This window comes from Anarhichas minor, unplaced genomic scaffold, assembly GCF_050575085.1.
Source record: "Anarhichas minor isolate MPS153535 unplaced genomic scaffold, ASM5057508v1 ptg000026l, whole genome shotgun sequence".
NCBI classification, from domain to species: Eukaryota; Metazoa; Chordata; class Actinopteri; order Perciformes; family Anarhichadidae; genus Anarhichas; species Anarhichas minor.
Genome location: NW_027466472.1, coordinates 2148174 through 2175005, shown reverse-complemented (window position 1 = coordinate 2175005; position 26832 = coordinate 2148174). Strand labels below are relative to the sequence as shown.

At 43.1% G+C, this 26832-nt stretch overlaps 3 protein-coding genes across 7 annotated transcripts; 2 read left to right on the top strand and 1 right to left on the bottom strand.

Moving 5' to 3' along the window:
* The first annotated feature begins 215 nt into the window (after nt 1-215).
* Nucleotides 216-6995, top strand: LOC142958889 (complement C2). Its single transcript, XM_076099898.1, has 19 exons — nt 216-342; nt 469-575; nt 1218-1365; nt 1492-1677; nt 2164-2337; nt 2872-2970; nt 3074-3216; nt 3338-3479; nt 3674-3808; nt 3961-4065; nt 4281-4418; nt 4612-4712; nt 4787-4895; nt 5567-5714; nt 5850-5923; nt 6077-6168; nt 6275-6407; nt 6495-6544; nt 6626-6995. Exons 1-19 carry the CDS (start codon nt 291-293, stop codon nt 6806-6808), a joined length of 2319 nt encoding a protein of 772 aa, XP_075956013.1. The 5' UTR covers nt 216-290; the 3' UTR covers nt 6809-6995.
* Nucleotides 6885-14414, bottom strand: pnkp (polynucleotide kinase 3'-phosphatase). Of its 3 annotated transcripts, XM_076099900.1 has the most exons (18): nt 14127-14414; nt 13554-13674; nt 12497-12543; nt 11955-12215; nt 11241-11528; nt 10795-10874; nt 10647-10727; nt 10434-10563; nt 10277-10348; nt 9996-10044; nt 9592-9662; nt 9260-9352; nt 9075-9171; nt 8922-8983; nt 8556-8665; nt 7924-8011; nt 7763-7830; nt 6885-7469 (listed from the first exon to the last, which is right to left on the bottom strand). In XM_076099900.1, the coding sequence occupies exons 2-18, from the start codon at nt 13672-13674 to the stop codon at nt 7349-7351; spliced, it is 1839 nt and encodes a 612-aa protein (XP_075956015.1). In that variant the 5' UTR covers nt 14127-14414; the 3' UTR covers nt 6885-7348. The 3 variants fall into 3 exon arrangements, with proteins under 3 accessions (XP_075956015.1, XP_075956014.1, XP_075956016.1); XM_076099899.1 differs by lacking the exon at nt 14127-14414 and having other exon boundaries at nt 13554-14086; XM_076099901.1 differs by lacking the exon at nt 14127-14414 and having other exon boundaries at nt 10434-10541; nt 10647-10704; nt 13554-14083.
* LOC142958888 (TRPM8 channel-associated factor homolog) lies at nt 13879-24472 on the top strand. 3 transcript variants are annotated; one of them, XM_076099895.1, is made up of 13 exons: nt 13879-14009; nt 14647-14719; nt 14979-15664; nt 15954-16170; nt 16385-16676; nt 17686-17987; nt 18076-18250; nt 18561-18655; nt 18828-19041; nt 20987-21220; nt 21938-22161; nt 22359-22472; nt 22846-24472. In XM_076099895.1, exons 3-13 carry the CDS (start codon nt 15018-15020, stop codon nt 23086-23088), a joined length of 2757 nt encoding a protein of 918 aa, XP_075956010.1. In that variant the 5' UTR covers nt 13879-14009; nt 14647-14719; nt 14979-15017; the 3' UTR covers nt 23089-24472. The 3 variants fall into 3 exon arrangements, with proteins under 3 accessions (XP_075956010.1, XP_075956012.1, XP_075956011.1); XM_076099897.1 differs by lacking the exon at nt 13879-14009 and adding an exon at nt 14085-14130; XM_076099896.1 differs by lacking the exon at nt 13879-14009 and adding an exon at nt 14131-14268.
* The last annotated feature ends 2360 nt before the right edge of the window (nt 24473-26832 follow it).

Below are 26832 nucleotides of genomic sequence, written 5' to 3'. Positions count from 1 at the left end.
AGTTGAGTGTCCTAATAGCAGCTTTTATGAGGCTTTAAATGACTAAGTAATGTAAGAAATGTCACCAAAGACAGAGAAACAGAAAAAAACTAGTGCACACCAATAATGAAAGTAAGAGCTCAAATCTGTGTTCTGTCCCAAATTGCTCAATCTCCCCTCCCTGTTTGCTGCTGCTGTGTTAATGGGTAATCAGTCGTCAAATAAAGCATCTGACTGCAGGTCGATACGGACGCTATCGCTGAGGTTTTTGTCACTCAGAGACTCAAATACCAGCGATACAGAGTCTGGTCATGTATGCCAAGCTCATTCTATGGATCCTGCTCTTCACCTCTGTACAGGAGGGTGAGCATTTCACCTTTGGGTTGCTTGCTCTTACATTTTCACAAGTATTTTGTTAAATTGATGTGGATCCAAACCATACGGCTGTGTTGACGCATGTTTGTCTCCGACACTTTGTTTGTGCTCCAGTGTCCCTGCAGGATTACGGTTATGAAGATGAGACGTACGAGGATCCGCCGCCTCTGAACTGCTCAACCACAGAGAGCATCAAAGGTGGACATGTCGCCTACTCACAGGTAAAGATAATACACTGAGCTGACATGATTAGTTGATCAATCACTTTTTGGTTGCAGCTTCTCAAAAATGAGAATCTTTTCTCATTCTATTTTGAATATACACCAGGATTTTTTTCTGGTTGGTTGGTCAGACAAAACTTTATAATTTCCTTTTTTGCTCAACAATAATCTAATGATTGAGATAAATCTACAGTGAAAATAATCGGTACTTCACTCACGATGAGAGTCAGATCAGCAAAGTGAAATATTGCTCCTTTAAGAGCGTGTATGTACATTAGTTCAGCTCTGCTGCCCTGATGCAGTTTCATGTATTATATCTGTGATGTAATGTAAAATATTTCAAAAAGAGAGGTCATTAAGAGGGTGTTATTCAGGGGCAGAAAATAGGCAAAATGGAAAATGGTGAAAATAGATAATAATTAAATAACAATATGTTAGAAACAATGACAAAACCATGAAATAAATGTGTTTCAGTATTATTCATGCAAGTAAAAGGGAGGCACATCACTGAATTAGGAAGTTAATTTTCTGATAAAAAGGAACTAGAGGTTCTGGAAAGTGAAACAAATGTAGCACTTATTTACTGGAAAGCTTCATGTTACTTAATTTAGCTCCAGAAGTGACCATGTGTTTCCTCCACAGGGAGGACTGGAGGGCAGTGTGCTGACCTATCACTGCGGTGCGGGGCGATACCCTTTCCCGGTAAGCTACCGGCTCTGCAGCGCTGACGGGGAGTGGTCGCTCATGAGATCAACCGGTGGCAGACAGGTGTCCCGGGCCACATGCAAAGGTAGTGGTTTGGATGATGATTCGGGGAGTTTTCTCTCAAAGCACCACTCTGTGATTTTCATCCATCTCTTCTCTCCTGCGTCATCATCTTCTCCATCCTCTTTTCTGTCCGTCCGCCTCTCTCCAGACGTGTTGTGTCCGGCTCAGCTCCAGCTGGATCACGGCGACCTCTGGCCCAGAGACCAGTGGTCCCGCGTCGGGTCGACGCAGAGCTTCTCCTGCCAGGACGGCTTCACCCTGTACGGGTCAGCCCAGAGGAACTGCACCCACTCTGGGGAGTGGACAGGAACCACTCCCGTCTGTGACAACCATGGTGAGGACTTTACAAACCTGCATGATTAAATTATGTACAATACACGGCTATATTTTCCCCTAGTTGAGAATAATTGAGAATATCCACTTACATGGGGCCCTGAGCCCAGTTCATCAGGTGTATTAGAGCCTGTGGTACAGTGAGCATGCACTGACTAAGCTCATACTTTCTGAGGTTTACATTTTAAAGCGGCTTTTGTTGAATACATATAAATGAGCCCTGCAAACTGATTTTAACTGTTTACTGTGACACAAAATCACGGAGCAAGTTTTGCATTTACCCTTCTTAACGTAACAATTCATTGTTTAAGCTTGCAATGTGTTTCTGACGTTTTAAAAGGCCTTTGTGCATCAGTTCAAAGTACTACATAATCATCTTTTGGAAATAAAGTATTGTAGTCATTTCTATACAAACACAAACACTTGTATCATTTTTTAAGAATTGTTCTGACCTAAACAAATCATTGTATATTTTGTCTCTCTGCAGCTGACGACTGTAGTGACCCGGGGATCCCACCAGGGGCCCAGAGGTCAGCAGGCCGGTTTCAAACAGGGGAGAAGGTGGTCTACCGGTGTCAGACTGGTCTGGATCTACTTGGGTCGGCTGAAAGGGTTTGCCTGGAGAACAGGGAGTGGAGCGGTTCGACACCGCGGTGCCAAGGTGCAGAGTGACTGTTTTTATGCAATATAAGCGTAAACGCAGTTTTATAGTTCGGTATTTTTCTTTTGAAAGTCCAGTGTGTGGGATTTTGTGGACTCGTTGTGTTTGAACTAAGAATCGTTGTGTCCAGACATTGGCCCAGAATGGAAAAATCAACCACTGGCTGTATCTAGAGAGGGGCTTTCGCGTTTTTTACATTACCGGAAGGCCACCGTAGTCTTCTGACTTCAGTTGCTCCTAAAGTTGTGTTATTGTGGTAAGGACGGCCTCTGAGTGAGGCGAAAGGCGTTGGTTTTGCACTCAACGGCTCATGTTATTGCAGTATTGCAAAGAGAGGAGTGACAGGAGGGGCGTTCAGTTGATTGCAATCTACAACTTCACCACTAGATGCCGCCAACTCCTACACACTCTGCCTTAAAAACAACAAAAGATTTCATTTTTAAGACAAAAGAAACAAACAAAGACTACAGCAATTGGGCATCAAAGCAGTTACAATGAAACATCCATGTGAGATATGTTTGCGCTTCACTACAGGCCCGAATACCTTTGACTCCCCCAGCTCTGTGGCAGCAGCCATGGCGGGGTCACTTGCAGGAGTCATGGACGTAATCTCGCCAGACTCCAAAAAGAAAGGTGCGTATAAAACATGACGCTTATAAGTGCAAATATGTAAACTTAAAGAGCAACTCGCTGAATTCAACTGCAATTTGTGTGTGTGTGTGTGTGTGTGTGTAAGATGCAAGAAGGTCCTTTGGCCGAACCTTCCGCGTGGATGAAGGCAGTCGTATGAATGTCTACATTTTGCTGGACACATCAGGAAGCATCAGAAAGCAGGACTTTGAATTATCCAGGAAGGCCACCATTGCTCTCATCAGAAAGGTCTGTGCCAAATGAGCTTACTTGACTCAACAGTGAGTGAAAGACAACAACAAAAAAGATTGAATCACATCAGTGAACTAGATTTGTGTGTCATTGTGTGTCTCCTTCATTTTCCTTCTAGTTGGACAGCTACGAGGTGCAGCTGAAGTTCCACGTGTTGTCATTTGCCAGCGAGGCTAGAGACATCGTAGACATCAGAGACTTGGATAGAAGTGGTAGCATCGACGACGTCATATGGAATCTGGAGGAATTTGACTACCATAGTAGGACTTGTCATGACTTAGTTTACTTACAGTATTCATTCCTGTAACAACCACAATTTTGTGATATTCTCAAGCAGGCCTGAATCCGTACCGTACGCTACAACCATGATGCACCAATGTGTTTGATGGTTTAATTGAAGTATTTATCAATTCATTTTTGTAGAATTCAATCTTTTGCATCTGTTCATCTGCAGGCCACGGGCAGAAGACGGGCACCAACCTGCACGCTGCCCTGCACCGCGTCACTGAGCTGATCAGCTACTTTAAGCAAAACCGCGCCAGGAACCATTTTAATGAGACTCAGAACATCATCATCGTAGAAACAGACGGTAAAGACGCTCACACGTCTCACAAGCCCGTGAAAAAAAGCATCTGTTGAGCATCTTCAGCTCCTCTTTTTTTTGGGAAAAGGGAACACAAGAAGAACCTCATCCTTAAGCGTATTGTAGCCATTCATCCTCTCTCTTTCCTCTCTCTGCAGGTTACTCCAACACCGGCAACAAGCCTCAGATTGCTCTTCACCAGATCCGAAATCTGCTGGGCTACCACGACACATCCCGCGACCACACAGACGAAACTATGCTGGGTATCAAGACTCAAAAATAGAAGAGAAAAAGATTGAAGTTTTAATACAACTTGTACAGCATTTACATTTTAGTTACTCTACTGAGACTTCAGAAACACTTTCACTGATTGTAATCGTAAAGTCAGACAAGTTTGTTTTTAGTGTGTGTAATGTGCATTGACGCTGTTGCCTATGCATGTATACAGCGTATAAGTAATTATTTGCTGTGTTTTCAGATGTCTATGTATTTGGTATCGGGGATCAAGTGAACAAAGATCAGCTGAACTCCTTAGCCTCAAAGAAACGTGGTGAGCAGCACGTCTTTGTGGTGAAAGACTTCGAAACACTGGGAGAGGTGTTCAACAGCATCATCAGTGAGTAGGACATTATTCATTGTGTGTGTGCTTTCTGATTCCTGCTGTCAATTTGTCAGCTGAAAATTTTCATTTTGAGAGACTTTCAACATTAACAATGTGAAATGTTTTGTTCAGCATTTACTGTTGCTCATTTAAAGTCAACATTATAAGTGACTGAAGTACAACATTGAAATGTTCCTGTTTCATACAGGCGATAAGAGTGTGACGATGTGTGGGGTAGCTCAGGAGCAGGACGAGGATAAGATGGCCTACACCAGACCCTGGCACGTCAAAGTGGAAACGCTCTCAAAGGTCAGTCGCTTTCCATCCGTTTGACATTTTAGATTGGATTCTTTTGTTTTTTTGAACACTTTCCTCCCTTGTAGATTACGCCGTGTGTTGGATCCATTGTGAGCCCGAACTGGGTGCTGACGGCCGCTCACTGCTTTGCCAGAGTGAGCACAGACGTCCCTCAGCAGTTGTTCATAAGTCACGGTCAGTACGGGAAAACTTGACCTAAACACATGGCCAGGGAGGCTTTTAAGTCGTTTAAGCTCCTCTGGAGCAGGCTTTAAGGGTCCACCCTAAACTCACATGGGCTAAATAATATCATGAACATTGAAGATATATATAATTCTGGACATTGGCATCACTACAAATACTTGTACCCCAATATTGAAAAAGCATAACCTTCTCTATCATTTTTTAATTACACTCATGAGCCAGTGACGTAATTTTGCTCAGCTGTGCACTTGTCCTGTTAATATTATGAATGACAATAAAGTTAATTTTAACTCATCATCCATAAGATAATAAGATGCATCAACAACAGCAAATGAGTGCTGATTTTGGGTCAGTAGCTTGGTGATCATTTGATGATTTTGTGCCCGTTACACTTTTTATACATGCATGCAGTTCTTGTTTATTCTAATGTTTGAATAAGTGTGCATTGTGTCAGATGTTTTAATTTCAATCACATTGAAGTACCACAAGAGCACATTTCTAGCACAAGTTATCTTTTTAGGACTCAAAGCCTAGATTAAAACCATAAAGGTGTCGACTCACTTCGCTTCTCTATTACAGCAGATCTAGATCAGTTCTATTTACCGTCTTGCTGACTTTGCACCATTTTTTATGTTATGACAAGCAGCTTGTTTGGTTCCCAGGTGAGGGCACGGTGGTTTACAAGAAGGTGGTCATTCACCCAAAGTACAACATCAGGGCTCTGGAGCACAGGAACGTGTCGGAGTTCTACGACTACGATGTCGCTCTGGTTCAGGTGAACAAGAGCATCCCGCTCTCCTGGAAAGCCAGGTAAGATAGTGAAGAAAAGATGGAGCCACCACGGAAATGTACACCATTTTGTAGCTTAGAAAAGGAATAAATCTTATGCAACTATCATAAATGCTCCTGATTGTCAGTGTGTGTGTACACTGTGTCATACAACAGACCCATCTGCTTGCCGTGTACCGTACCAGCGGATCGAGCCATGAAGAGAGTCAACTCCACCTGTCAGCAGCACAGTACGTGACCTTTACACCTCACAGGAACAAAGGCATTTATAGTATTAAGAGTGTGCAAGGACTAGTTCCATATTCTCTCTGTGAACAAAGTGTTAATATCTAGAACTCAAGACAAAAAAAAGCTAAAATAGTTAAATGAATGTGTGCATTCAGGGAAGGAACTGCTACCACACATGGAGACCGCTGCCTTTTTCATCCATAAGAACGCCGAACGCAAACAAACACACATTCAAACAGACAGTCAGGTGAGTGACAGTTGATGATTTTTCAGACCGTGGGCTGCTTTCATGCTCAGTAACGTGGAGGAAATAAGTCGTTATTATGAAAGCGTGAGTCATTTTCCGTCTGCAGAGGCCGAGCTGTGTGGAGAAGGCGAGGCAAACACTCAAACGGCCCACCAACGTGACTTTGGATGAGTACATACCCGACAGATTGCTCTGTACCGGGGGATCCTCAGCATACCAGTACGCCATCACCTGTAAAGGTCTGGACTCTGCATTTACTGCATCACAGCCGCCAGTTTGACCAGCATGGGGTTCACACTAGTTACACGTCATCTCTTTTTGCACAGGTGACTCTGGTGGATCCCTGTTTCTGCCAAAGAGAAATCGCTACTTTCAGGTCAGCGAGGTTTCTCACTTATTAAAGTTTCATTACACACAGTCAGCATCACGTGGACATTTCTTCCGCTTTCATCTCCAGGTGGGAGTCGTGAGCTGGGGCACGACGAACGTGTGCAACCGGCTCGACCCGGCTATGAGAAAGTACAGCAGCGGGAACCCGCCTCCAGACGCTCGGGACTTTCACATCGACCTGTTCAAGATAATGCCGTGGCTGAAGCAGCACCTGGGGAAGGACATCCAGTTCCTGCCCGATGTCGACTGAGAACATCCAGAAGTGCTTCGAGTAAGACGCAACGACGTAATGTGCGTGAATGTGGGAATAATCACAGACTGTAATATCAAGTATTTTCCAAAGCTTTATTGTCAAAAGGAATACCGATGATTTTTATAACTGTGGTGCGGTAAACTCACTTGTAAATTCATACGCAACATTTAAAAAAAAAAAGTAATCCTTGTTGTTTTCATTTTTCTAAACTCAACATGTATAACACATAATCGGAGGCATATATAATGGAAATACACCCGTACTTTATTACTTTAATGCAAGTCTAGTTACCATCACTGGTCTGAATCTGTAGTTAGAGGCCATTGACATACAGTACTCTGCACAGAAGTGAGCGGGGAGCCCAGACAGTCCACCAGCTGAAACATGTCGGTGTCTACTGGCTAACTTGGTGTGTATTTTCTTTCACTGTTGCTCGTTGGTTGGATCTCACTCTTCAGCTGCTTCTCTGGCTGTTATCTGCATTTTGTTTTTGTCAGTGAGAATTTGACAGTCAAACGACGTTAGAATTCTGTCCAATCAGCCCTCAGAAAACTGCCGGAACAAGGTTTCTGATTGGCTGTCCTTGAAGTTGGGGACAAAGTGGATCTGTAGGATCTCGGAGAATCCCTCCGGGAGAGCAGGAGCCACGAAGTGTTTCCTGTCCAGACAGAGAGCCAGATCAGAGTGGTCAGTCCCAGAGCTATTACTGGTAAGTGTGTTTATTACCAGAATTCTAAGCCCTGACTTAGACTTTAGTTTTAACACAGACACAAAGACGAAACAAAAGCTCCTGAAAATGTATTAAAATAGAAAACTTAAAGCGTTGGTGGCATGCGTTTAGCTGCATTTCATCAAATCTGTGCACAAATTTGGGCTTTTTGTTTGTCAGAAGAAGAAAAAAAAAAACTTTTATATCTCATGAATGTGAAAAGAAAGAGCAGTATCACTCACTTGTAGCTGTGGAAAATCATGTCATTGACTTTGACGTGTTTGCTGTTCGATGGAACCATCTCACGGAACTGGGAACAACAACAATGCGTTTATAAACAAAAGAAAAGACAACACCACCCAGATTAAGACAAAGCACAGAGTGGAGAGGAGGAGAGACGTACTCTGTTGTTGTGCTTGGCTTGCTCCAGAGAGGCTGAGAAGTGGAAACAGCGACACTGCACTCCTGCTGCCTTTGCCACGTCCACATACCTGGAAAATACACACCGAGTATTGGTTTGACGAACACAGAACAGTAAATTCACACCACAAAACACAGCAACAGCAGCATACAATCACACGCAAGTAAGTGAAATAAATACAGTCACTAGGTAACCCGTCGCTGGTGCATGAAAACAGTTTTTTTTGCCATCAGCACATCACAGCAAGAAATTCTGCTGCTGGAGCCCGTCGGCCCGTTTAAGACGTCCATCACACTGAGCCAACACAATTACAAAGAGCCTCAACCAACTCAGAGCTTAGTAAAAAATGCCCCGCCTGCAAATATACTCTGTCTGCGTACAATATGATTGACTGGTGCTCTTTGTCAGCATAAGGATGTACCCCAGAGAGAGGATGATCCTGAGTATATATGCATACTGAAACACACACACACACACACACACACACACACACACACACACACACACACACACACACACACACACACACACACACACACACACACACACACACACACACACACACACACACACACACACACACACACACACACACACACACACACACACTTTACCGTTTGCGAGACTCTGGGTCTGGGTTGGTGTTGTCCACCACGACGCTGCGGCCTTCTTTCAGGGCGCGCTCACACGCCGAAACGCAGCTCTGCCACGAACCGAGTGTGTCCTGATGCAAAACAAAACAAAAAAGGTCGTAATGAATAATAATTTAAACAAAAAATCATAATTATCTTTGTGTTGGTGTTTCTCATCATTATTACAATAACACCATCTTTAAAACAGTTACACAACGTGTGGATCAAATAGAAAAGCAGGGTAGCAAACATCAAAGTAACACTCAACAGTTCAAATCTTCTTGTACATAAAAGCGAATGCTCTGGATGTGTTTGGCACTGGAGCCCTGTGCAGTAACATCCACTCACCCTGTTGACGTACACGTAGCCTTTGGGAATGACGTGGGTCTGGAAGAAGGTGGATTTACCAGCTGTGCAGAAAGAGAGGAGGAAACAAGGTCAGCGTGGTGTCGGTGGGACGAGAGGACGGACGAGTCGATAAAAGCGTCCTCTGTCTCTTACACGCAGGGAAACCCACGGCAACAATGACTTCAGTCCTGCTGGAGGTGAGACAGGCGGACGGAGGGTCCAACAGCCCGGCAGTGGAGTCGAGCTTCCTCTAGAAGTTCAGAGGAAGAAAAACGTTTAACGTCGTATTCTCATGTACTGTAAAAAACAAAACAATAAGGTGTGTTCATTGTACTCACAGGGTCAAAATTAGGCAGGCTGTAGGGGGCGCTCTTCCAGCCCAGGAAGTACTCCTCTGGGGTGTGGAACTGCAGTCCAATGTTCAGAGCAAACTACAAAAACAAGAAGGACGAAAGCTACTAGTAAATATATAAATTGTTGTATCATTTATTTACCTTTGTTAATGACATTTAAGATGACACACACACACAACGACTCAAGGCAGGAGGAGGAGGATGAGGAGGAGGAGGGGCATTAAGCATTTGAATTTTGGAATACCATATCAGTAAAGCCACCTGTAAACATGGGATGTTCTTCACTAATGCAACACCACTAATACACCTGGTCCTACCAGTCGGTCACTGCAGGAGAAATCCTTCTTCTTCCTCCCTGGAGCCCAGTTCTCCGGCCTGCCCGCAGCATCTGTGCACGAAGGTAAAGTAAGACGCTGTGTGTGTGTGTGTGTGTGTGTGTGCTTGTCAAATGTTTTTAAAGCAATAGTAAGAGGGTAATTTATTTTTGTATTTCTGCACTTTGAAGAGGTTAATGATGTTGTATAATGTTGTTTTGGAGAGCTGTGAATCCAGTTAGTTTTAGGTATAGCACTAAGCATTAGGATTTGGGGAGATTTCAGGTAGTTAGTTTTGGGGTTTCAGGAAATAGGACTAAACTAAAAGGTTTGGTGCATCTCCATATCAGACCACTGAGAAGCACGGGGAGTTCATCACGCTGGGCGACACACCCAACCTCACTCACCTCCGACATAGAAAGTCTGCATCTTGTCAACGGTCACGCCATCATTTGCCTGAATTTAAGGAAACACACACGCACAGACACAGTCAAAACTAGAATAGACGGTGTATTGTCAAACATGCAGAGACCTTAATGCTGGGACAAAAGGGTGGCTCTGATGACTCAGCTTGAATTAGCGAGCAGGAACTATTACTTTTGTACTATCCGTCTCAGAGCAAATACTGCGTTTGGGGTGTGGCTCTTGAACAATATGGGTGTGTTTATGCATCTCTACTGGCATTTACCTTCTCACACAAGTGATTCCACATTCCCATCACCGGCTTCCTGTAGAGACCAGGACTGGTGGACACGAACACCTGAGACGCAGAGATACAAAAAAGTCAGTTTGTTTTGAACAACGATCGGGAGAAAGATGAGAGTTAAACCACAACACGGCCAAACCTGCACAGGCAGCTGCAGCGCGGCCAGGATGTCCTCCACTTTGGACTTAAAGACTTCTGGTTTCAGTTTGCCTCTGGCGATCCCCATCTGGTTGGTGAAGAACACCAGCTGTAGGAAGAGGGAGGGCAGACTAGGAAACCCAGAGTCACATTGCACAGGTTCACATCTGCTAAACTGCACTGAAAATCATCAGCAACTGTTGCTAATCCTCACCTTGTATCCTCTCTTGAGCAAGCTGGCCAGCCGGGGCTGAATCTCAGGATACAGAATCCTGTTGATTGAACACACAAGCAGCTGAATATTACGATAAGCCAGAGAGAGAGAGAGACAAACCATTTAAAAAGGGAAAGGGAAGACGTACTTCCAGTCGTCTGGCGCAGTGGGAAAGACTTTCCCAGACTTGGTGGTGATGATGCAGCCATCTATGTCAAACCCGGCAATCTGAAGAGCGACAAGAAGAGGAAGAGTTCAGGCATTTACACACGAGACCCCGACGAAGCACTTCTGTGTTCATATGAAAAACTGCTACGTTAACGAGACCGACAAATGATCGAACACTCAAGAATAAAAACATTAAACCACAATTATTTTCATTATTGATGAGACAGAACTTTATTAACCCCGAAGGAAATTCTTGTGCCAAAGTTTGATCAAAGATAACAAAATAAAAATACAAACATATACGAACACTAGAGTAATTGTGCGTTTTAAGTTTAGAAGAAGTAACTAAATCAAGTCGCCAACAACAAAACGGTGTCGTACTCTGATCTCAGACACTGACGCCGCTCTATTGGAAACACTTCCCACCTTTTCGCTGCCTGTGACACCAGCAGCCGTGTAAAGCATCAGGCTGCCGATCTGCTGCCAGCTGCTCTTCAGACATTCCTTCACAGAGGATGACGATGACGAAGGCCGGGTGCTGTTGCTCCTCTCCGTCATAGACTTCTCTGCCAACTCCTGCAGCTGCTTGAGCTTTTCCTCCACCATTCTCTCCTCTTCCTCTTCCTTCATTCGTCCTCCTGAGGCCTCCTCGTCTCGTCGTTGGCGCTTCACCTCAGGCTGTCCCCTCTCTGGACTCAGCTGTCTTTTAGATGACTGAACAGAAAACAAAAATACAACTTTATAGAATTTCAGTTGTTTGTTCTTCAACTTCTCTTGATAAATATTACCTTTTGTTGTAACATTGCAAAAAGTGAATAAGATACATGACATAATACACTTGGGCTGGGCTGCACCAACAAGAAATCATATCCAAACATGATTAAAACAACTTTAAATCATGTTGCACCAAACTTCAAAACTAGCTTCAAATGAAGTATTATTCAATTGAGATCTCTTTAACCGTCAGTTTAGTTTCTACTCGAAACCTCGATTCAATTTAATTCTGTTGCATCAAAACTCTAATCCTAAATGTGATCCAGTGTTAACTTTAAACTTACACAGAAGAGTTAACGACTAAAACTAAATCCTTGTTGGTGCGTTAATAGTCGTGTCAACACAATAACGGAACAAATGTGATACCTTCATGGGAGAGGTAGAAAAGAAATCCTTTAAACTCCGCTTGGGAATTGGACTCGACTGCGCCTCTTTCCCGTTTCTGCCTCCTTTTGTCTTATCGGTGGCTTTTAGGCCTTTCTGCGCCGTTTCGTTTGAGCTCGAGGAGTAGTGCAGTTTAAACGGGTGGCTCTGGTTCACCAGGAAGAGGGTTCCTCCGTGGGTCAGTTTACCAGACTGGCTCCGGCCCAGCTTCTCACTGTCCAGGAAACTGGGATTGGGACCCAGCTGTTGGAAGAAAATAAGACATGTTTGGACATTGGACTGCATCCTTTATGCACATACAGTGAGTTCATAGGTTGTTAGATAACCAGGGAGCGGCTAGGCAGCAAAGAGAAAAGTGTGCCGTCATCTGGTTTTAAGACATGAAGACATAACTGATTGTGTGCTGCCAAATATTAACTCCCTTCTGGTGTTTGTCGGGCGTGTCTGACGGCCAGTGGTGTTTTCCAGCTTCACAGGGAGACTAGCTGAATCATGAACCGTGGCACTGGGATGGGCTTTCATACCTGAGTAACAACAACATCCTGGTCTGCATAGCGAGCCACCACCTTCACTGAGAGACACACAAGGAAACACAACCACCATCATGTACAACTCGCACACACGTAGTTGGATATTCATTCGGAGCTGAAATAATGACAACTTTAATAATGATCTAATAGTTGAATTCACTTTTTAAGCAATAATGCAAAAACAAGTAATTCGCATGTCAGCTTTCCTATATTTCTCGCTGCTTTCTGACATTTTTTAGACCAGATGACTAATCGAGAATAGTCAGATTAATAAATAGTAAAAAAATAATTGCATCTCTACATTCATTACATATACACAACTACTGTGGCAAGATATTTTCTTGATTCATCATTAATGGTAGAAAAAAGTTCAAAATGTATAAACTACCAGAGCCCAAACATACCGCTCTAAATTGCTTGCAAAAAACAAATATTCTCAGTCTACAAAGAAAGAAGCCTGAACTACAAATGTTTTTATTTTTGATTGACAAGTGACACAAACTATTTAAATAGTTGCCAGTTTAAAAAAAAAAATTGTATCTGTATAATCGATTCATCCACTATAATTTCAGTTCTTGAGGTCTACTTCTTATCTTCAATTCCTCCAAATTGTGCAATCTATTTTTACAAAGCCCTGAAAGAGTAATTTGATTATTCTCTCCTAACTAATTTATATAGCTCTCTATGTAACACCTATTAAAGTTTAAGGACAGAAACACAATTCCCCCTGAAGGTGTCTATGTACCCTGAGTCTGAAATAAAGTCTGAAATAAAGTCTATCTATCTATGTAAAAAACAGTTGTTAAATTAAACTCAGCAACTTTTTAAAATCATGCTCCACATAGCTACCATGAAGATGCATTCTAACTCTTACTATAAGCAGAATTAATTATGACTTCTGCATTAAAACTTCTTGCATGCCTCTTAAAACCTCATTGAGCACGAGCCAAATCGCTGCGTGCAGTGTATTTCGCAAACTAATTAAATTGATGAGTGTGAGGTGTCATGTAACGTTAAAGCAACACCGTATCTATGTCGAGACCGTCCTCACCCTGGTGCCTGGAGCATCTCTTGTCGGTGACTCCGGTGTCCGGACCCCGGCCCAGAATCACCGCTCGTCCGTTCTCCAGAGGGACCCGCGCTCCAGAGGGGCTGACCAGCGTACACGACATCTGCACGAGCGGCTTTTTTACTTTGAGCCTTATGGTGTGTTTGTGAACGATTTCATAAAGTTATGAACCGAAACATATGTAATACATGTAATACACGCGAGAACCGTTACTACTTTTCCCACAACTTCTTTGTATGTTAGTTGGTTGTTGGAAGTGCAGTAAACCGGATGGGGGCTTCTTTTGTGGTGCACCCACTGTCCATCAGAAAAATAGGCTCGTTCGGAAACGTAGTGTCCTTGAAGGTTCCGCTCATGACTGCGAGTTTTCCGGGATTTGAAACGTTTAGCATAGTCTGATAATTCTTGATAATTGTCAGAGAATGCCACGTCCCCATGGTAAAGTAGACTTTATTTAATTAATTTCGATTTGTTTAAATAATAAAAATGTCGTTTCTTGTATATTTTAAGGAGTTTCGGTTTTGAGTGTTGCGCAGCACAGAAAAGTTAACCTACCTGAGTGAGTACTGCGCTGTTTGCTCCTCCACACAGTCAGTCAGACAGACAGAAGTCAAAGAAGAAACATAAGATCAAGACACACGCAGAAAATAAAACAAGATGATGCATTTTCTATTCCTGTAGTTACTTCTCGGGTTGGGTACGTTAAACGCTTCTATGCATCATACATTTGTCTAATTAAGAAGAAAAACCAGATCGTTATCTTTCCCTATTATTATAATCATATACACATTATTTGTTTTAATAACATTTGCTCTACCTGGGCGGCCACTGGCCAGGTTTTGTAACTACTCATGAGGGCTGGTTTGTTGGAGAAAACCTTTTTGTTTACATTCAGGGTGTATCCACACACTGAGACTGTTGACAGACGGGTGTCTTTATCCATTGATGTTTGAACCTGGCTGTCATTAGCAGCCTGTCACTGAGCTGTAGTCACTGAAGTCCCTCCTCTTTTTGTTATTTCCCCCGAACTACTCAATGCTGTTCTCACCCTCATTTCCCTCTTCTCTCCTGTCAGGTAGTGTCCTTGGTGGATTGTCTGTCTGGAAAACTGTCTTCTAATACAAGCAGAAAGACAACTTGACTTTCAGGTAAAAAAACGTTTTGCTTTTAGTTGATGTTTGGTTGTAAGGAAAAACTGTACAATCTTGGGCTTTGGTAGCTCCAGGTGGAGAGCAACTGAAATATTTTTGGTCTGAACCAGCAATCAGCAGTGAATTTTTTTTTTAGATTTTATCTATGTCAGCTCTTTCTTTTCCCACAGCCAACTGACACAACATACATCTAGGTGCAACTGTTTAACTGCATTCACCTACGCAACTTACATGCTGGCTTTACACTGCTCTACAGCATCTTCATCCGATCTTCAGAGCAACAGTCTTTCTCACCATGTCCAACCAGCTCAAGGAAAATACCCATGAAGGGGCCTATATGTCCCTGATGAGAGGCTTTAGGGAGCTGGACCTCTGTGGCCCCTGTGTTCCCAGTGACCTGCTGCTGATTGGAGACCATGCTTTTCCTTTAGCAATGAACAGCAAAGGCCAGTCCCTGATGGCAGCCTCTCTGTACGGCCGTGGGAGGATTGTGGTCCTGGGTCATGAGGGCTACCTGACCACCTTTCCTGCTCTGGTAGAGAACGCTCTGACCTGGCTGAGAGGAGATGGATCTAACAACCTGTCTGTGGGGGTCCACAAACACATCAAGGGAGTCGCTGATAACCTCAGCAAATCCAGCTTCCAAGCCACAGTTGTTGGGGCCTTTAGTGAGAACCGGGAGGTTGGTGTGTACGTGACGGACGCCTACAGCGTTGGTGCAGACGTGAAGGACCTGGTGGCTTTTCTGAAAGCTGGAGGAGGAGTGCTGATGGCAGGGGAGGCGTGGAGCTGGGCTGAAAAACACCCTAAGGAGAACACACTGTTTCAGTTTGAAGGGAATAAGGTTTCTGGTGTGGCAGGGATCTACTTCTCTGACCGTCGGGGTGAGGCAGAGTGCCTGACTGTCTACCCACAGATCCCGTCCTCCTGGATGGCCATAGTGTAAGTGTATACTGTACTTTTCATTTATTGCAACTTCTAATCCGAAAACCTCTCCACATATTTGGCCCTCCAGTTTACGATCATAATATCAACATCAGTAGACTAATAATAAATATAATGCATCGCATATGGTTGTTCCTACTGTTATTTATTTGACTTTCATAGACACAAATTCAACCCATTAAAATGTTTTGAATATGAATGAAAAAAGATGACAATTGACACACTTAATTAATAGACTCACCCACATAGTTGGCATCTATCTTTCTCCTTCCTCTTTCAAATACAGGCTAGGAAAGGATTTTGAGGATGACTTGCAGTTCTTACTCGAGGGGGTTTCAGACTTTGACCTCCAAGGTGGAAATATAGCCTCTGAGGTTCTGGTCCACGGCCCGCTAGCCTTTCCCATTGGGACCACGAGCAGTGGACAAGCATTCCTGGCAGGAAGCTACTATGGAAAGGGACGAGTCATTGTGATCACACATGAAGGGCTTCTGGGACGAGAGGTAGAGCTCAAATCAGAATTAATTTAATGTAGAATGTTTGTCTTCATAAGTTAAATAAGAAAAATATGTTAATGTAGGCAATAATACAAGGTAAATAGTATGACAGTAATTATGATTACTCTATTTATTTTGTTAAATATTAAATGTTTCTAGTGTGCTACATAATGAGATGTGTGCTGATCTGCCTTTCTTGTAATAACTTCCTTTATCGCAGACACTGGCTCCATTTTGGAAAAATGCTCTCCATTGGCTGGATGAAGGTCGGCAGGGGGTCGTTGGTGTCGCGCCACATATCTCCCCCAATGTTCTCAGCAAGTCAGGGTTGAAGTGTGAGCAGACAAACTTCAGAGGAGACCTGAGCGTATTTGTGGCTAGAGCATACAGCGATGATCATATGGAGGAAATCCAACAGTTTGTGGCAGAGGGAGGAGGCCTGCTGATCGGTGGACACGCCTGGTACTGGGCACAGTCACACCCTGGGCGAAATGAATTAATAGATTTCCCAGGTATGAGAGTACACCAACAAGAAACAGGAAAGTTCGCTGTTTGGGTGCCTGCAGTGGTGGCAAGCATGATGACTATGGGTTGTGTTATGAAGTAGTTTACGTCATGTTGTCTGATCGCATCCAAAGTCTTGGCCAGTCTTCATAGAGAGGGGAGAGATGCGATACTTTCTGACTATGGGGATAATGGTGCACATTTTCAGACAGTTTCACCATAAAGGCAATTCATGGTATTGCATCTGGTTGTATGCATAAAAAGTACCACTAATAGTAGTTAGAGAAATTGAAACTCAGCTTAGTTTCTCACCTCTGCAGTGCTGGATTGTTGGTTTCAGAAAGTTACAGAACTTGTAGGGACAGTCCCCCAGAGTCTACTGGTGCCATTCAGAGGCAACCAGCTGAATGACCACTGGAGTTAGTCATTGCATAAGAAAGATGCCAAATGCAGGAGAGCAGGTGCTGCCTGGATAATTGTAATGGTTTAATGGAAGAAGAGTACATTTGCAGAGAGGCCAAAGTGCTGAGCAGCAGGAAGGTTGAAGCACTGGGCAATCGAAAAGAAGCTGTTGAGTGCTGGCTCAGGCCCAGGCCCAGATAATATGAACTTTAAAGCCAAAAGCATAAAAGTCAAAAGCACAGCAGCAGACCAACCACAAGAAGCAAGAGTAACCTGCTGCTTCAAATGGCTGCTAGTGGTTTGTTTAAAGTCCTGTATATATACAGCAGCCACACAAAGCAGGATAATTAATCATATGAATTACAGCTGGTGAGGAAGTCTGGCAGATGCTAAGAACATCATGAGTCTAAAATGACTAGACTTAAAATTACCAGAGACAGAAGAGGTGTTTTGATGTCCACAAAGAGAACATATTTTTCATTGATAGGCCACTTTGTTTTTTATATGTAACAGGCCTGCATACACTTAAATCTAAACATTCTGTTAACCCACCCACTCCCACCCTGAACGTAATAGTTTCACCAATGAGTTTGTGTTTGCTGCAATTTCTTTCAGGGAACAAGATCCTGAACGTAATGGGCTTGAGCTTGTTGAGGAAAACTGTCAGTGCAGGTTTACACAAGGCCCCCGTGCCAAGCAAGGCCATCAAAGACTTCTACCACTTCCGCCACCTCCTGCACCGCTTCGCCAGTCATGTATCTCACGGTGTGGAGCTTAGCAAGCATGAGGAGGAGCACCTCAATAGGCTGGGCACGGACTGCGCCACCTACTTGCACATGAAGGCTCATGACTGCCCCTCCTATAAACAGGTGGTGTCCACCCTCACTCACATTGTGATGAAGTCCGGCATGCCTCAGGTGAGTTTGAAAAAATCCAGTGTAGCAGTACAAAGCTGACATCCATCCAGATCTATTACAACAACATCTTTGTTAATTTTCATTCCAGGTGTGTGACAGCTGTCCTGTGAAGAGTCCCAAAGACCACCTACTCCTTAGTGTAGGGACAGAGGTGTATAAGGTTTGCCCAGATCCTGATGCCCTGCTGCCCTACCTCATCAAGGATAACCCCTTGATGCCAGTTGTCTACAACCACAGAATCAAGATTAATGTCAACACAGAAGGTGAGACCTCGTTGTTGTGGACAAATATGTGAACTGTTACAACAAGTTACAACTTATATGCAGAATGAGCAGACTTGCAATAATTAGGTAGTATCCCAATGATTGTGTTGACCACACACTGCACCACAAGTCCTGTTGAATATAAGTGTGTGTGTGTGTGTGTGTGTGTGTGTGTGTGTGTGTGTGTGTGTGTGTGTGTGTGTGTGTGTGTGTGTGTGTGTGTGTGTGTGTGTGTGTGTGTGTGTGTGTGTGTGTGTGTGTGTGTGTGTGTGTGTGTGTGTGTGTGTGTGTGTGTGTGTGTGCGTGTCAGGAGGAGGGGAGTGGATCAGTACAGGGGTCTACCTCTCACCTGGTATGAAGACCTTCGTTGCCATGCCAGCAGAGATTGTCAACAAAGATTGGAAGGTGCTGTACACATATTAAGTTTGTTGGTGGTGTTAATGGTGTGCCCCCAATGGAGGTCCAACCCACTCCTTGCATGCCCCTGTCCAGTGTGCGAAATACCCAGAGGAAATCTTGGGAACACATGCACACACTAGTAAGCTTTTAACAATCAGTAACACACATTCGTCCTCAGATCCAGATAGGCTGTCAAACAGACCGCCTGAAGTCCGGAGGAGAATTGAAGAGAGCGCCGTGTGTTCACGAGCGATTCCCTGTAACCTCAGAGATGACGCAGGTGTGGAACCTGTGGGGGGGACTAATCTACCTGGTGGTTCCACCCAAAACAAAGGTGGAGGGGGTAGAGGCCATAGTGCAGATGGCTGTAGCTGCGCCTTACTATAAATCCGGTGAGTCTCTGGTGGGTTAAACACTTGTATTGTTCTATTGATGTGTAAATCCTCATGGGGTAGATGGCAGATGTGTAGGTATATTGGCTATTCACTAACAAGGACCATGCTAATAATGATATGGGTTTCAAATGGTTTATTGCATGATGGAACGAGAGGGATAGATTTAAGAAACGGAAAGGGGTTGTGGGATGAAGGGATGTAGGGTAAGGGATGGGGATCATGGAATGAAGGGATGTAGGGATGTGGGTCGAGGAATGAAGGGTTAAGGATGAAAGGGTGTAGGGAAGAAGAAACAAGGAGTAATGTAATGAAGTTCGTGAGGGTAAGGATGTCGAGTGATGAGAATGGAAGGCTGAGAGAGGCGTGGAAAGCTTTGAAGCGATTCCATCCGGTGAGGTATGATGAGAGTGTTCGAGGGGCAACGCTGTTGAGGATGGCAGTTTGAGAGGCGGAGATTAGGTGTTCCAGTTGCAGGGTCAGTTAAAGATGGTGGCTGAAAACGGTGGGACTGGAGTCGGCAGAGGGTCTGAGTCTGTTGCCAATTGTTTGAATTTCTGGAACGAGAAACGGGAAAGTGAATCAGCGATGGAGTTTTTGTGACCTGGGATGTGGGAGGCTTGGATGATGAACTTGTGCTGTGCTGAAACCAAGGTTAGTCTCCGCATGAATAGCATTATATCTAGACAATGTGACCGCCCTTTGTTAATGATGCCTACGACAGCGCTGTTGTCTGAGTAGATAGTGAAGGTATTTTTGAACCACTCATGCCCCCAAAGAATAGCTGCTAAAACTATGGGATACATTTCGGAGATCGTGGAAGGACTGAGGGATGAGAATTAGCCAGTGACTCCTTCAAGGATTCCTGCTGTTGGAGAGGTCTGAGCAGCTGAGGTAGCCGGTCTCATGTTGGAAGATGCAAAATTGGCCGAGGAAGTTGGGGCAGGAAAGGGAGGAGCGAGGAAAAAGGAAAGGATGCTGGGATGAAGGGATGCATGTGCGTGGGATGGTAGTGAAGACTGGGTAAACGAGACTGCAGGGTGAGATGTCCCTTGGGCAGAGAAAGTTTGGAGGGGGTGCAATACGACCCTCTGGAAGGGCTGATGTGTATGGCTGGGCTTCTCTGGCTGAGGTATGTGACGTCTTCGGCATAGCGGCTGATGCGACACTGGGAATCCGGCAGTGCTCTGGAGGCTCATCAAGCGAGAGTGGTGTGCTTAGAGTCCGTGAACAGTTTGTAGAGTTTTGTTTTTCTGTCGGACTGATGGAAGGGGATATTGCGCTGGGTGAGTGCGTTCTTCAGTCGGGAGACTGTTCACTTGGAAATGTGGGATGTATAGGGACTGTCGGAGCGTCGGCATGGTGAAGAAGGGTCGCGTGGTTTCGGCCGTCTTTCGAGCGTCAGCATCGGGATCTCCCCCTGTGGCTGTTGAAAGGCGAGGGAACAACAACTTTAGAGATTTCCGAGGATAGATGTCGGGAGCCGCGAGGAACGTGGAGGTTGCTGGCGGCAAAGGATGGTGGGAGAAGGTGGGATATCCGGGACTTCAGAAGTTAGATAATCTTCCTAGAAAGGGTCGTTGTCGGAAGGAGTGAGAAAGAGCCCCAGGTCCATGTTGCAAGGTAAGCGGTTGAGCTTTTTGGTTTTTGCTCGGGAATTGCACGTCATGTGAAAACTGAGTCAAAGAGGAAGTGAAGAGGTTCTTTGTGTTTAAATACTTTGTGCGGAGGAAATGAGCTTTGTTCGGGGCATGGTCTTTGTTCCAGAACTAAGTTTATAAAACTCAATTCTATGCTGGGACAATTCAAGTGAATTAACTTTGAATTAACCAGTTGTCCATTAAAATGTATGAAAGCATACCTCAAACCAAAAACTTACAAAATAATTGTGTGTAGTAATTAATTTCTCTGTTTTCAAATATATCCATCCCTTTCTTCTTTTCAGGCGTGACAACGGCTGCTGAATGGACATTGCTGCGCACATCTCCCTCACCTTGGGCCGAGTTAGAGTTTGAAAACATCATCCTCACTGTGCCATCAGACGTCGTTCGGAGCCTGGATCGCCCTGATGAGTTGGCGGCCCTTTGGAATGACATCATGAGGGGCGTCGCAGAGCTGGCTGTCATACCCACATTTCCCCGCAAAGAACGCATTGTAGCAGATGTGCAAATTTCGGCTGGTAAGTGTGTTTTGCTGTCGCATACTCACATATTTAATCAAAGGATGTCTTTGCAGCATGTGCTGTAAAAAAAAAGTATGGTGTTTGCATTACTTAAATTCTTAAAACTGCTTAAAAATGAATACAATATAAAGAAAAAATGTATTCTGTCTTATTACCAGGACTCTGAGGGACACTAGATGACATTGGGTGCATACTGCATCATGGCAATGTCTTTGGTTCAAAAATTGCAACTCTTCTGGTTTAAAATTACTAATTGAATGATGAGTTTTGTAACAACACATGCTAATATGAGACTTGTGTCTTGTGCTTTGCTCTGTTTGCATGCAATACAATATACTGTATATTACTATTCTATTCATTTGTATAGCCCAATATCACAAATCAAAAATTTGCCTAAGAGGGCTCTACAATGTGTACTGCAAGGAAAAACTCCCCCCAAAAAAGCCTTAACAGGAGAAAGAAAAGAGGAGGAAACCTCGGGGAGAGCAACAGAGGAGGGATCCCCCTCACAGGATGGACAAAAGTGCAATAGATGTAATTTGTTCTGAATGAACATGATAAAATGACAACATAGTCAATAAAATTACAGAAATGAAACATATAATGAGAATAGTAATACACAGTACTACAATATTTACGTAGTACTGTGTATTACCATAGATATGGAGCCCTAAAGATCCATTGCTATGACGCTGTTTGCTTTTCTCTGTCCAGGTTGGATGCATTCCGGTTATCCCATCATGACACACAAGGTCACAGCAGCTGAGCTGGTCAGTGTTGACCATGTTAGGAGTAAAGGCCTGTGGGGGCCCATCCATGAAATGGGACACAACCAACAAAGAGGCTGCTGGGAGTTCCCATCACACACCACAGAGTGCACATGCAACCTGTGGTCAGTGTATGTGCATGAAGAGGTGCTGGGGATCAACAGAGCAAAGGTGGAGTAATTTTGTTCTATTTGTTTGATAAAACAACTGAGACCAATAGCTAGAAGAGCCTGGTCTTAATATGTATTGTGACATGTTTTTACACCAATAAATGTCTCAAAAGACGACTATTTGTTGAAAAAAGTGTTTGGCTTTTCATTTGGATTACATTGTTTAATGATCATATCATTTCATCTTGTTCAACGCAGGCTCATCCAAATATGACTTTAGCAAAACGAAAAGGTCGAGCAGAGGCGTATGTGAAGGGGGGCAAGAAACTCAGCAGCTGGTCAATGTGGGTGGCCCTGGAGACATACATGCAGGTGAGAGAGAAATACCTTTTATTCTACTCTGTAAAGAATACATGTCACACAGGAGTCAGTCAACACAATCGCACCACCAAAAAGTAGAGCAAAAATCCATCATGACAGACTTTTATGGTCAAAGAAGCTTTTTGTAGAGCAAATTGATTTGGGATCTGCACATCAAATCCAGTTGTGGGGCAAAATTTCACGCCTCTAGCTTGTTTCAGCCTTCGGGTTTCAACCCTGATAAGACAGACATTCTCAAGGCCAAATCGTCCCAGTGACACTTTAATGCGCATTTAACACCAAACAAAAATGTTGGATGAAAAGATGAAGAGACAACAATGCTGTTTTTCCAGGTTTTCCTTTACCTCTGTCTCCTTCCATGTAGCTCCAGGACAAGTTTGGCTGGGATGCCTTTAAGAAGGTGTTTGCTGCCTACCACGAGATGACCAACATTCCAAAGGACAACAGTGGAAAGATGAACCTGTATGCTGTGACTTTCTCCCAGACTGTGGGGATGAATCTGTCTGCATTCTTTAAAGCCTGGGGCTGGCCCATAGAAACAGCCACTGAGGAGAAGCTCTCCAATCTGCCTTCCTGGAGTGACAACCCCATGGTCCAGTACGACTGAACTTCTGCTGATTAAAAGTGCAGATCGATGGGTTCAATGAGGACCAAATTTATTACATTGAGTATTTAGTGGGTAATTTAATTAACGGACTTTCTTTTCTTCTTTTCTTGTTGTATTTTTTCCATATTTATTTCAATATTTAAAAAACTAAACATGAGTTACATAGTTAACCAAATATATACAGTTTTTATATTCAGCAGCTCCATTTGAAAAGAACATGATTTATATGTTTAATATTTGTTACCAGGTGGGCTATACTTGTATTTTGAAGATGAGTTAGAAAACCTGCGAAACACTTTTTTTTTGGAACTGCAGCATTAATACCTCTGCTGTCATTCCACATGTCTTAAGTCCTTAGCACTAGCACTGTAACCGATGCTGTACACAAGTTATTATAAACGAGTTATAGGGATCAATATACAACATTCAGAGTATTCATATAGCAGCAAATAACTATTATCTGTGTAAAGATACAGTGGGGAAATGGCGTCCTGAGCATAGAATGAAGTTGCTCTCCCTCCGTGTGTCAAAATCCGTAGCCGGTCCGGCCGTGCGTGCATGTTAGTGCATGTGAGTTCCTGTTTGTGTGTCCCACTGGATAGCTAATGCCCGGCGCTCTGCACTGCGCCCACAGGCGGTTTCAGCTGATAATGCCCACCTTACACCTCTATCAGCTGTTGTTTGCGCTGTTCATGCCCTCCATCACAGACTTCATTTAGAGAACCTTTAAAGTCATTTATAGGGAGAAAAAAAATGCGTTTCTATTTAAGGGTCATAATAACAGTAATTCACTTTGAGATATGTGGCTGTTTCTTTGTTGAATTAGTAAACTGCATGCTCTAATGCTTCTGCTTGTTATTGGACATTATATTCATGCTTTATAAGATCTCCTGCTACATGTCTTTAATTTAACATTTTTCTTTATTGTCAATGGAAAAGACACTGATAAACATTTAATGCACCCCTCTGCTACTTATTTTCATTCATCCGTTTGTTTTTGAATGAGAAGAGAACTAAGGGATGAATTATTGTTGAACTTGTGGTCAAATTCACCATATTCACATATGGAACTAGATATGTGGATTGTACAACATGGAAGTAATATAGATAATAGTTGTTGGGGTTATACAGCTTGTTTTAATGTAAAATGTAATTGCAAATTCACCTGAACAATTGCTTTATTGTTCACTCTAATTTTGTCAGTTGTTGTAAAACAGCTCCCCTGCCGGTTGAAGGGAGAACTGCTATGGAATTTTACCAGTTCATTTGAAGGAAGTTTCTTCACCCAGATGGAGAGAGACATACAAAATAATGTGGAAGAGAGATTGCCCAATAGTGGCTACGCCATTCTGACCATATCATTTAATAAATTTACCAAAATATATCTCTGCAACTGTTGATTGATTATTGTAGCAGCCGTAATGTAAGAATAAAAGGATATCTATATTCTTGAAGATAGGGCCTGCTTACACAGACGTGCCTATCCTTAAATCTAATAGCATGTATTCTTGACAATATTTGCAAACATGATCTCATATTGTAATGACAAGCTTGTTTTCTTGACATCACAAAATGATTATTTATTGATCATAATATATATATTTTTGGATTATTATTAATTAAAACTGTTCTCGTGATCACAGAATATTTATTTTGTTGATTCAGCATAACATGAGTAATCTGAATAATAATCAAATGTATCAAGGGTGGGCCAAGTGCTTGTTCAGCTGCGCACTAATGATCACGAGCCCATTCCTGTGTGTAGTACAGCAGACTACATTCTGTGCTCCGAGACAGGAAGAGCAGGTTTTTCTGGGGAATCTATTTGTCTGCAAGTTGCTTCCAGCCGTGACAGCGATACTGGTATTGTTTCCACCTTTGCGAGTCTTCTTGAGTGTGTGTGTGTGTCGATCTTTGGGTCCACACCACCACAGAGGCGCTTTTGAGTCCTTTTTCAGGTGTTTGTGGACAGATTTGTGACCTTGATAGCGTCACTGCAGTGCACCATGCAGTCATGGAACTTTACAGGTGTGCAGTTGAGATTGAAATGAAGGTCAAATTTGAGGATGGGCGTGGTCCAAGCAAGGGTGACAAACTCACCCACTTTATGTACCTGGCGTCGTGACTGGTGTGATATCTTAAGATTGTCTCTCTTCTTGTTATGAGTGTTTTATGACCTTTATGAGCAGATAAACGTGCGTAACACAGACACATGCACGACACATGCACATAAAGAAGAAATGCTGCTGGTGGGAAGAAAAGTGAGGTATTGAGGAGGTAACAACCATTCTGACAAGTTAAGTTGAGGGAGGAATATGCCAAAGCATATTTCCACTGTATCCTTTGATTTTGAATCTCGTAATCTGTTTAAATTGGCAGAGGATCATGAAATACAATGAGTCCTGTTCCCATTGTAACCAAGTCTGGGAAGTAGATCAGGCCTGAAAGTGTTCCCACAAAGCCAGCAAACATCTGCAGTATTGTATCTAAAGCTGAATAAAAGCTATCTGTTTGGTTAGTTAATATATAACCTTTATAATTTGGACTTTGCCTCATAAACTAAGTTATGGGTTTACCTGATGCTTTGAGTGCTGGGTTCATATCTGACTTGATGCAAATGCAGCACCTGGGTTGCTTTTGTAGCAAAACCATTAACACTACCATTAGAAGTGTGTGACGATGTTGAGTAGACACAGTTAATGTGGTATTATTACAGTCTCAGTGTCTACAAATATTGACTTTGGCTCAACATACATGTGTAAGCTTTGAGTGTTGGCACTCAAGTCCAGTACGACTGAACTTCTGCTGATTGAAGGTGTAGACTAGAGGGATGAAATGCAGATTTTTGTTTTAGGGTCATGATAACATTAAGGTCGGAGATATTTGCTTTTAACTACACGTTTGCATAGGCATGACGCTACCTTGCGTATCCTGCATCCGTTTGGACCGTTGGTTATGCACGTCCTCAGAAATGAACGTAACGCCTAAGCAACAGGAACACCTGGTTAAAAAGCAAATATATCCCCAGCCTTATTCTTTCAGGGATGTGTAGATGTTTCTTGTGTGTGTGAATTAATAAGCTGCTTCTTTCCCTGGTACATAATTTGCTTTATGACCCAATCTTAATATCACACAGTTACAGTAAATCAGTCAGGCTTTTTAAGATGTTTTTAATTTCATTACATAATATTTGACTTTAATGCCTGTCAATGGAAAATTAACTAATAAACATCTACTTAATTTGATTCCTCTGCTAATCTTTTGTACCTTGCAGTTATTGTAAACAGCTCCCCTACTAGTTGATTGGAGAACAGCTGGGGGATTTATCCCAGTCCAACCAGAGAGAGCTTTTCTACCCAAATGAAGAGAGAGAGAGAAATAATAGAGAGTTTTATCCAGTGGTGGGTTCACCATTCTGACTATATGGTTTAAGTCAACTTCTGGATGATCGAATCTTGGAATGACAATCTTGTGAGATTAAATGATTTTACTTGAAGTAAACATCTCCCAACAACCATTCTAACATTTAAGTTTAGAGTTTGGGTCCATTATTTTAACTCAAATAAATAATATGCCTATGATATTTCCACTGACTTCAATGAACTTTTATGTATTTTTTGACTCTCCTACTCAGTTTCATTTGGCAAGGGTTAGTGACTTCCTGTCTCCATTGTAACCAAGTATGTGCATTTAGATTATTTGGGTGTCCCATGCAGACCAGAACGTGTTCCCACAATGCAAGCA